This window comes from Lampetra planeri, chromosome 3 (genome assembly GCF_965212315.1).
Source record: "Lampetra planeri chromosome 3, kcLamPlan1.2.h2, whole genome shotgun sequence".
NCBI classification, from domain to species: Eukaryota; Metazoa; Chordata; class Hyperoartia; order Petromyzontiformes; family Petromyzontidae; genus Lampetra; species Lampetra planeri.
In genome coordinates, this window is record NC_136109.1 from 27308070 (window position 1) to 27319499 (window position 11430).

At 51.6% G+C, this 11430-nt stretch overlaps 1 protein-coding gene across 1 annotated transcript; it reads right to left on the reverse strand.

The window, feature by feature from the left end:
* Positions 1 to 2468: 2468 nt before the first annotated feature.
* Positions 2469 to 7863, reverse strand: LOC144717368 (neuronal acetylcholine receptor subunit alpha-3-like). The gene is made up of 6 exons (XM_078592838.1): positions 7803 to 7863; positions 6155 to 6294; positions 5580 to 5624; positions 4847 to 4956; positions 3430 to 4486; positions 2469 to 2597 (listed from the first exon to the last, which is right to left on the reverse strand). Exons 1-6 carry the CDS (start codon positions 7861 to 7863, stop codon positions 2469 to 2471), a joined length of 1542 nt encoding a protein of 513 aa, XP_078448964.1.
* Between the last annotated feature and the right edge of the window lie 3567 nt (positions 7864 to 11430).

The window sequence follows — 11430 nt, forward strand, 5'->3', positions numbered from 1 at the left end:
CTGGTTCTTCATGTTCTGCAGATGTAGATGCCACTGGTTCTTCATATTCTGCAGATGTAGATGCTACTGGAACTTCATGTTCTGCAGATGTAGATGCCACCACCGCCCTATATTGAGCGGCGGTTGAACTAACGACTCTTGGTCCGAAGCGGCGACTGGACATACGGACGGGTTTGTTCGTATCTCTGAAAGTTTGCAAGTCGAATGTCCATAAGTAGAGGAGTCTATGTATGGTTTTTTGTACTGCCTTCTAGACCTCCGCACCCACACCCCACCCCACCCCAATGTCGCCCCCGAACCCTCCAGGTGTGTGTATGACGGTCACCCATACGAGCACTCTCCAGGTTTGAGACCTGCTTAGCCTTTGAAATGTAATGGGATCGGACACATGCCGGACGATTTGGTCATAGGCTATATAACAAGCATATTATACAGACAAGTATTATCTATGAATAATAATACTTACATTTTATAGAGCGTCATTCATGCCAACAGCGTCCCACAACGCTGAATGTGACCGCGTGTGTGTCTGCTCTCCTTATTTATAAAACTCCCAGCTCGACTTCTGCCAGTGAGTGATTGTTAAGCAATGCGTATGTAGGTAGATATGTATACAGTATAGGTGTGTGTGTGTGAGAATCAAGATGTAATTTTTTTTTATATTCGAAGGTTACAATGAACCCTATTACTGCTCCGCTGTAATGAGGTGTGGATATTTGGATAGGGAGGTGAAAATGTAATTGATTTCATGGCCCTGGTAATTTTAGTTTTTATTTACTTGGAAGTAGCATACATAAATGTGGCCTCCGTGGGGTGTTTACGCCTCTACAATTGATACGGAAGCCTCATAATTGAAGCTGTCCGACCACTGATGAATGCAAAGCGGTACATGTAAGCACACAATCAAACGGGCTATTAGGAGGCACCTGACTCTTCAGAGCTAATGAACATTTGTGATCAATGAAGGCTCATCTAAAAACCACGTGTTCACAAGCAGTGATTGTATCTGCATGTGCCTTCGAAAAGAGATAACGTTAGTTGTTACTCTGCGATATAATGCATGGGCAATCCGTTTGCTTTGGTTTTCCCCTGATAATCTAAATCTGTGGGGCACAAACAAAGCATTGAATAAACACCGCGCTCGTTTACGCGTGCCTTCCTGGGACAGAGCATTTTAGTTGACATTTACGCGCCACGTTTGGCATCAATTTCTCACAAACGGTATGCCGTGCAGCCGGATTATGTCGACAAGACAAAGATCCCCCGTATAGCCTTAACAGGATGTAGGGGCAAGTGCTGTTAGAGAGCACCCATGAAAGCCGGCACGGCACACGAGAGGGTGGGTGGCCAGAACCACGCCCGGCCGCCTTTGTCTCTTCAGTGGCGATGTTTCCACACTGCACTAGGTACTCATTTGAGGCTGAGTCGACCTAGGGGTGGCCCAGGACTGGTTCAAATATTCGTCACTGGTGTTGGCCGTGAGCGGGAATGGAGCTCGGGTCGCTGGGTTCGTAGCGCAGCGCGCTAACCGCTACACTACCGCCCCCCCCCCATGTAGACACGTACACACACACATGCGCGGGGCTGAATGGCTCACGCGGAATATTTCGTTTATGGGTCGCTGGTCGACTGACGCAGGCCTCGAGACAGGACCACAGAGGCGGGGGAACTAGGCCTGACTTCGGCGGGTGCTTTGTGCCGGGCGTGGACACGGAGACGGCGCACACTTCATAAAGCCCCCGGGCACGCGGCAGAACAGTGGCGCAACGCTGAGATCCCACAACGGACGGCAAAGAAGACCACATCGAGCGAGTGACGAACACTGACTGCACGCCGACCAACGTGGACGTTAAGCCCCCGTACGTGGATTGAACAGGATGATGCAGTACGCATAAACAAGATGTTTTGATCGAGTTTGTTGCTTTTTCTCTGCGCAGGCATCCGTGGCCAGGCTAAGACCCTCAATAATGTACGTAAGCAGTGGAGACCCAATGCTGGTTTGACGTTTGGGCATGTTCTCGCTGTGAATCAGGATATCTAAATTTCCCACCGTCTCAACTCGGGCATGACAACAGCACTAAGTGCATGCGGTGACCTATGACCCCCCCCACCCACCCCCTGCTGCCCCTCTTTCCCCCACCCCATCCCGACGAGATGATGAAAAGATGTTTAAAGGTAAAGGTGCAGCCCTGCAATCACTTGCTCATTACCACTGCAAGCGGAAGGGACTCCACTATTAGAGCTCCTCTCGAGGGTAATTAGCATACTAGTCCACATTGGCCAGATGCCTTAAATGAGGGCTTGGCGAATACAACTAAAGGGGGTGGGGGGGGGCTAGAATCGATTACTCGTGTCGCCACTAATGATGCACTTTCAAAGGCATATGTGAGTTCAGAGGTCAAGGGATGGAGTCGTAGGGCACTTCTGTTTTGGTGGGGGGGGGAAGCTTGGTACGGTCGCTGTTCTCTTCACATGTCTTCCCCTGCCATGAGCGGCTGCAGGAAGAGCCCGGCCGTGCCGAGGATGCAGACCAGCACGAAGACCCACAAGAAAATGCGATCCACTACCATGGCCACATACTTCCAGTCGTCGCACACCTGCGCTCACACACACACACACACGTGCAGAGAGAGAGAGCCAGAACCGGCATACAGAGGGATGGAGTTCACCAACGGTCTCGCAACATCACGGCTGCACGATGATACGGCTTCGTGCGCTGCATTTGTTTTCTTTTTAGGAAGAGGCAAAGGTTCAAAAGTGAAATCTCTGTTTTGTGTAGGCACGTGTGTTTATTCTGCTCTAATAGTAGCACCTGTTCTCCTCTAAGCAATGTGACATTGTAACAAATAGCAGCTGTCCCATGAGGCGCTGATATTACCAAAATTAATGGTAATGCCAGAGAGTGGTGGCGCAGTGGTTAACACAATGCGGTGTGAACCCTGCGAACAGAGTTTGAGTTCTGGTCGCGATAAACATCAGCAATGAGTGATATTTGAAACTATGCTAGGCCACCTACCTTCACCAACTCACACAGACCACAATGGTGAAGTATGGCCACACAAGCCGCGTTACTGGTATTTACAGAATATTTAGTTTGCGGGTTTCTGGTAGACTGTCGCAGGCCTAGAGACAGGACTATAGAGGATTTGGATGTAGTAAAACTATATACAGCAACGCACTTGGTTTTGCAAAGTTATCCGCAATAATACAGATGCACTTCGCGCAAAAAAAGCGTTGATATACGATGTTTTTTCTTGAAGACTTTGCTATTCTTTCCTCGATTTTTCTGTTGCGTGTAGTCACTTTAAGATGTTTCTTGTTCATGTTTTTGTTTGTTACCTAATAAATGAAACTGGAACTGAAAAAATGAAAAGAACATTTCCATCCATAACAAACAAAAAAACACATTTGAAGGACGCATCCAGTCACCTCTTTGGCCTCGTCTTGAGTCCGCAGGTTCTCGGCGATGTACCTGACGCTGTCGATCACTTGTCGGATCTCGGGCGAGAGCAGGCAGAGGGCGAGCAGCGCGTCGAGCGACTCCGTGCTGGACGAGCTGGACAGCTCGTCCGACATCACGTCAGCCGCGCGCAGCCTCGGCAGCCGCACGGACGACACGGGCGCGTCCACGGAGCTGGAGGCCCTCGAAATGCCGCCGCTGTGGCAGCTGCTGCTGCTCGCCGCCGCCGACGACGACAGCAGCTCGCCAGCGCAGAGGCACGCCGGCTGCTGGTCGGCCTCCGCCACGACCGCGTCGGGCGACGCCGCCGTGCCCTCGGAGGCCTTGGGTCGCTGCAGCAGCATGATCTTGGGCAGCGTGTCGAGGAAGACTCGGCGCACCCAGTTGGGCATCGTGTGCGCCTCGGGCGTGCGGTAGTGCACGTTGAGCACGAAGATGGTGATGACGATGGAGAGGGTCACGAAGATCATGGTGAAGAGGAGGTACTCGCCGATGAGCGGGATGACGAGCGACGTGGAAGGGATTGTCTCAGTGATGACGAGCAGGAACACGGTGAGGGACAGCAGCACCGAGATGGACAGTGTCACTTTCTCCCCGCAGTCGGAGGGGAGGTAAAAAACCAGGACGGTCAGGAATGAGATCAACAGGCAGGGGATGATTAAATTGATGGTGTAGAAGAGTGGAAGGCGCCGCACGTACACCGAGTAGGTAATGTCCGGGTATATCTGTTCGCAGCAATTGTACTTGATGTCGTGCTTGTAGCCTGGGACGTCGATGATGACCCACTCTCCGCTCTCCCAAAAGTCCTTGAGGTTGATCTTGGTGCCGACCAGCACCAGGTCGATCTTGGCCTTGTCGTAGGTCCAAGAGCCGAACTTCATGGTGCAGTTCTGGTAGTCGAAGGGGAAGTAAGTGACGTCGATCTTGCACGAACTTTTGAAAATCGCCGGCGGCATCCACATCACTGTGCCGTCGTACTTGAGCAGAGCTTTGGTCTTGCCTTCCACTTGGAAGTCTCCGTCCGCGCTGTCGAGGAGGGTTATTGTAAACAAACAAAGAAAACATGGCAAAATAATTACTTAGATTATATGGGTTAGAATGACACTGGTCGTTTACATTTTAGGTATATCTTTCATATGTTTTTGGCAAGACATGCAATTGAATTTATTTGCTAGACATTGACTTGAAGATAACCCATTTTTGCCACAAGAAAACTTAAAAAAAATTATTACGAACCTCAGCGGGTTCTCTTCCTGTGACATAAATTGCATCGATCGACACGCATTGACGTGATGCAGTGTCTGCCAGGCAAGCCAATACATCAACAATTCCCCACTTTATGGCGACATTTGGGTATCACGTCAACACGATTAACAGAGGCCTTACTTGTTGTACAAAACGATGTCTGGCTTCCAGATCTTGTCCGACGGCACTCGGATGTACTCCATGCCTTCGAATTGACCGGGGTTCCACTGGAACTTGTAGTCATTCCAAGTCTGCAACGAACAGAGATAAATGAAGCACAATGACGCACCGTAGAAGTGCACAGTCCGATGGAGACCGTGGTTACGAGCGTCTCGATTACATTTGCCGACATCGTTCGCAAGATACCGATTTCAAAGCCGTCTGTGCGGAACAACGCAAGTCGCGGTATTAATTGCTTTCTTTCGATGGGCGGTCGAAACGTTTTGAGAAATAAATATTTCAGCGCCAGGGTGAGCATCTTTGCTGTTGTAACCCTCTTCTTCTTTCTTTCGGTTTTAACAACGGCAGATATTAATTAACTTACCCCTTTTAAACAGGCAGTGTGCGCACGTGAACAACGTTTTAGAACGTACTCGACTTTGTAAATATGGCGACATGAACGTGTTATACCGCGTGAACAGTGAATTGGCCCATCGAAAGTACAACCCAATTAAGGCTGCAAGGTTAGGCAAATGTTCACATTTAGTTGGAGCAGTTGAGCCACCGTTGGCCCAACGTTGGCCCAAATGTCCACGTTTCCTGGGAATATCCCAACATCAAGTTGGCGGAAGTAACCATTATCATCATTATAATTTCACTTTGAAAATGTATTGTCCGTACAAATATATGACGCTCACCGCGGAAAGAGACTTACGTGTTTAAGCCAGAGGTTTGTCGCCATTATTTGATTCACTTCATCCTGTAAAGGGAACAGGCACACTCGAATGTTCAGACGTTGCACGTACAACAACGAAACGTGACATGAATTCCCTGCCAGTTGATTGTGTACTTTAGAGATCAGATGAAAATAAGCATGTGGAATGTTGGGTTGGAGTGGTGACGCGTGCATTGCTTTATGAACTCGGCGATGCGAATTTGCGACTAATATCTGAACCAGTCCTGCACCCCCCTCCCCCACGCTGATCACCAACCAGCACTAACAAATGTGGTGAAATTCCAAGATCAAATGGTGGCCTTCATCCAGCACTGCATTGAATAAGGCCTCACTGTTGGGCTAAGACCTCCCTCACCTATCACCATCTTTCGTGGGCCTGCAACCTCACACTCTATCGAGCACCTGCACGCGAGACTATTTCACTGCTCCACCTCTTCTGTGGACGTACTCTCATGCGTATTCCCTCCTCGTCGACGCACAGCATGTCAAGTGTCATGAAAATTGCAACAACAACAAAACTGAATAAATGGACATGATCAGCTGTGAGTACTCACCAGCTTGACCAGCTGTGACATGGACACCTCAAATCTCACGATGACCGGATCGGACACGTTGAACACGGGTCGGATGTAAGGGTTGTAGCTCGCGAACAGAGTCTTGTACAGACGACTCGCAGCTTCTGATGCCCAGCACCCTGCACCAGCGCACACAGATCATGCAATTCATCTCACCGACATAAGTTCCCATTGCAGGCTTTATAGAACGCAATAATGTTGCTGCTCTGTGTCCATCCACCGCTGAACGAAGACCTCCCCACGTGCCGTTACGAGTTACTTGACCCATGCTTCGTCACGCGGGCGTGTGTGTGATGTCACAAGCGCCGTGGTGACGTCACCGTTACTTTGTGGATGGCGAATGGCGGCTGTCCGTCGTTGCTGTTGTAATGGCCGGAACCCAGGACATGGTTCAGACATTACTCGCCGCCGGTGTTAACTGTGGCCGGAAATCAAACTCAGGTGGCAAGTTTCACACTGAATAGGACAGTAACATAACCCCCACCCCACCCCCCTGCATCGTAACTGTGTTGTGTTCCTTCACAGTTCTAATTCTGTAGTCGCTGTTGTTTAACCCTACATTTCCTTTTGTTTTTAAACTGAACTGGTGTATATTTCCTGGGTAGCTGGTTGACCTCAATAGGCCTGTGACTGACTGCCACCGTCACAGAGACAGAGATAGATACTGGATGTTGTGTGTCTGTGAGTAGAAATTAAATTTCCGGGTTGCTAGCGAGAGTTGAAAGCAAACCATGGATTCTCATCTCACCAGGTTTTTTTTAAGTGACAAATGACCTAACTGCGTATTTTGCAAGGCCTACTGCATTCCCCACAATCACAGTTCACGCATTATTCATTCAGTCGCGTGCGGTCGCGTGCACACGATGCCACAGAGATAGCCGCCGCGTGGCGTGCACACACGGCCCCCACACGAAAGCCAGTCGTTAACTCTCTCTCTCTCTCTCGTCGCCTCTCGTAACAGTTACGTAAGTGCGCGCGTCACGAGCATCGACTGTCATTTCGTAAACATTCCGCGAGAAACCTTCATGCGGAGGACGGCTCAGCGAGCACCAACCTTCGGCTGCTCTCCACCTGCCCACCATCCGTACACCCCCCCCCCCCCCGATACGAATATTTCGAAGCTAAATATGCCCCCCCCCTCTCCCACCGCCGCCCCCACGCGTGCCATGCATGACACGGGTTTCATTGCGCGTTATGCACGGAGACGATTCGAAGCGGATCCGTCCGAAACAGCTGCGGACATCGCTCCACGAAGCGCGCACGCCATCACAAGGACACTAACACAGCGACGCTCACAAGCCACGCTTCGCAGGGCCCCTCGTTACGATATTTGTGAACGGGGTTAAATTTTTTTAGACATCGACCACCTTAGCTAACACCCCCCCCCGCCCCCAATGCAAATAGCAGTAACCGGGCCACGGACGCGCGCGACGAGAGTGCGATGCGCAGAGGCCACGGGGGTGGTAGACTGGGAGAGCGAGCTGAGAGCAGGAAACACAGCCGGGGCCCGGACGACGCGAAGAACGGCACGAGGAACGATGTAAGAAAACCTAAAACAAAAAAAAACAACCTTTGCCGTCGGGGAACGAATCAAAACGTTCCGGTGCTGCGGTGTGCTGTCACTCACCATCCAACGTGCAGCCGAGCAAGCAGAGCATCGCTGCTGCCATTCGCGCCAGCGCCGTCATCCTCACCCACGCTTCGGCGGACGCAGCGGCCAAGAATCCGAGGAGGAAGAGAATGGGGATGAGGAGGAGGAGGAGGACACGGAGGCGGGATAGAGGATGCAGCGCCCGCGCTGATTGCGGCGAGACAACGGCGACCTGCGGGTGGGCAGCACGCGACGCCGAATGTGAATGTCGGTGGCAGAATTGTGTTGGAATAATATTAATAGCGTCCAGTCGACGGGATTATCGTGCGCTGCGTGAGCCGGAGGAGGAGGGAGAAAACACGCGAGGCTCCCTCGCTCGCCCTTGGCTCCCTCCGGGTCGAGTGATGGAGGGGATGCGATCGCTCGTGGAAGCTGGAGCGGGGGGGGGATCAGGATGAGCGCGATGCTCTCTTCCGCTTCAAGCCCCGCACCCCATGAGCCCCGTGGCCCCCCGCGCCGCCACTCACCTAGCCCAGCCAGCCAGAATGAGCGCACCACTCCCCCCCCAACAACCCCCTCCGGGAGAGGCAACTCACCTCGATGCCCCCCCCCCCACTCACCACCCTCGTGGACACTCGTGCCTCGTGCAAGAGAATCACTCATCGCGCAATCGCACACCGCTCACCCCCCCTCATCCCTACTCACCCCGCCACACCACCCATCCGATGGAAACAAAAGCCCACACTCACCACATATCCTTGAACAACACCCTGACAACACAGGGCACGAATTTCGAAATCTGAGAATCATAGAATTGTCCCAATTCCTAGATTACTCTCACCACCCCGGCACAACTTAGAACAACAGCCTCACCACTCCGCCCATCCTAGAACAACACCCTCACCACGCATTTCGAGACCAGCCTCACCGCACACACGCGCACACACACACGCCCCCACAAGCAACGCGCGCGAGTAGAGGAAAACAAAACAACGCTCACCGCACGCACGCACGTACGCACTCACCACCCCCCCCCCTCACCTCGCAACTCACTCTTGGCGAAGCAGCAAACACCGCCAACCGCCCCCTTATGGCACGGGACCTCTGAGAGCCCCACTCCCGACCCCCCCCCCACCCCACCCAGTACAAATTTAATCCAATTGCGTTTATGTAACCAGCGGGACAGCGAGCGCGCGGAGATTTACTGTCCGTGCTCGGCAGGGGAGGCGCGCGACGCAGGCGTTGAGTAAATTACACGGGGGGGGCTGGGACCCTGGACAAACCAAATTACCCGCAACGCGACCGATCTCGTCACGGAGCTCGCAAGCCATGCGGAGGGGGGGGGGGGGCTCGTGTCCGTAGTCCGCTGCGGGGGGCTGCGCTGTCGGCAAGGTGGGCAGTGCGCTGCGAAATCAATCGTTGTACTGCACTTATATGTCCCAGCGTATCTGCGCCCCCACACCCTGCTCCCACCCCCGACTTCCGCAACCACCGCATTGACCAGCGTGGAGAAGTGTGGTCAAATATCCCCCATGAACAACACGACACGAGACAGTTATTTTATCTGACAGTAGATTCACAAATGGGGTGTACAGTATATGTACACAAATACGAACTGGGATTTTTCGTGTTGTTTTCAATTCGTGGCTCCCGGTGATTCTATATTTAAAGTACATGCATTTCTCTTCTCGTGAATGTCACCTAATATATCACGTTCTCTATAGAAGCAGTGGTTTGGTCATTCCCTTAGAATTAACCCGGCGACTGCACTCGAAATCGAACCGTGAACCTGGTGGAAACTGGTTCACAGCAGCTCGATTTACAAGGTAGCTCTGCTACACTCACCCTGCCCTCCACACACCATCGCCCATCACACCATCACCCTGCAGTGCATCCACCGTCAGCCACCACACACTCCGCGCCCACTCACTCATCATCGCGCACAACATCATTCAGACCCTCACCCACCACCCGGCCTTTTTTCAATCACCCACGACACGCTCGCCCATCACCGCATCACGCCATCACACCATCACCCCCACGCACACTAAACGTGACCGTGCACACTATCACGCAACACCCTAACGCAGTGGTTCTTATTCTGGGGTGCACGGACCCCCTGGGCGTGCGAGACATGCCCGATTTTTTTTTTGAAGGTAAGTAATCGAAAAACAAATAAAGCACGGGCACGTAAGTACAACTCCTTTGTTTCATCAAGCCTATATATTTATGAACATTATATTGTTTAAAGATGAAGAACCAAAGGGGAGCAAGGCTGCAGTAAATGTTAAGAACCACTGCCCTAACGCGTCAGCCACAGCCTCACCAATAATAACGCGATGCGCAAAACCTTCCGTCTCCGCAGCCTGCCCAGTGTTGCGAACGATCCGCTGAAGTGGAAATATTTCAATAGCACAATCGTCGTGAAAAGTGACGGAGGGCATTTCCGTTAATCCCTGATTTGACTAAAAAGCTCCACCACACATGAGCAACCAATCACTACGATGTCGCGTTATCTGTGAACCATGCTGTTATCGTTAGCGGGAATTTAAGATATTGTATGTTTTTCTTCATCCAGAAGTATTTCAAGGACGTCCTTAGATTGGGATGTTTGCTCCATTCCTTTGCAAGCAATGAGTGTTGGTTTGTGTATGACAGGGAGGGGGCCCCTTTCATCATTTGCACCATGGCCCCATGGCCAGCCACGCTAAGCCACTACTTAAGGGGTAAAATGAAATTGCTCGGCAAATGGTGGTAATTTCAATCGGGGTTGTTCGTGTCGTCATCTTATCGAATGACACGGGGTCGTAGGTCGGGCAGCAGTTGTCACTGTGCCAGTCTCACACTCTGTTTATTAATGGGGTTGAACAATTTCGGGCCGTTCCCATATGCCTGAACGACGCAACACATTGGGAGCCTTCATCCACGTGTTCATTGAGCCAGGCAGCTAAAAAAATCCACGTGCATTGTGAACAAATCACAACTGTGCACCCAACGTCACTAAACAACTGTGCGTTCATCGACCACGTGTACCTTGGACAGTTGAGTTATAATTAATCGTAATGAGAATTCAGGTGATTAAATACAGGACACATCAAGCGACAACCAGACGCTTGATTCTGCTCCGTCGTCGATGCTGCAGCTCAGAGCGTGTGTGCCACCTGCAATGGGTTACAAAGCACAGCAACTCTGTCCACTGCTGGATGAAGGCCTCTTCTCCTCGCCTTTCAGTCAAGGGTGGAGGGGGGGTGTTTGACCGGACCGTACCACGCTGGTCAGTGCAGCTTGGTGAAACGAGTGCCCAAGGACCTCTTCAGATAGCCCCTTGCTACGGACGTTAAAGCCGTGGCCCGGGAATTGTTAACCACTGCGTCGCCGCTCCACTTCGCAGTGCTTCTCCTGCATCTACCACGATGTATGATTTGAGCGATGAAGGGCGGTGCGGTAGGAGTCGCACGTTTGTGTGCGACCAAGCTTGTTTCTCGCGAGAAATGTCCATCGCAGCAAAACAATTGTGCAGTCCGGGAAAACCAGGACCATGAACAGCGCCCATGTGCGAAAGTCACACATTGCTCTGTCTTTCCAGGGTAAATTATTACACATTTTAATCCACAGTTAATTGCCTTAATTTGATGAATGGAGGCCGCCCATACGTATCCACAAT

Coding starts and splice junctions, on each gene's coding strand:
- LOC144717368 (XM_078592838.1), bottom strand. CDS start 7,863: ATGACGGCGCTGGCGCGAATGGCAGCAGCGATGCTCTGCTTGCTCGGC. Junction 5,625..6,154: donor TGTCACAGCTGGTCAAGCTG/GTGAGTACTCAC, acceptor TTCCCTTTACAG/GATGAAGTGAATCAAATAAT. Junction 4,957..5,579: donor CAAACCTCTGGCTTAAACAC/GTAAGTCTCTTT, acceptor TGTTCGTTGCAG/ACTTGGAATGACTACAAGTT.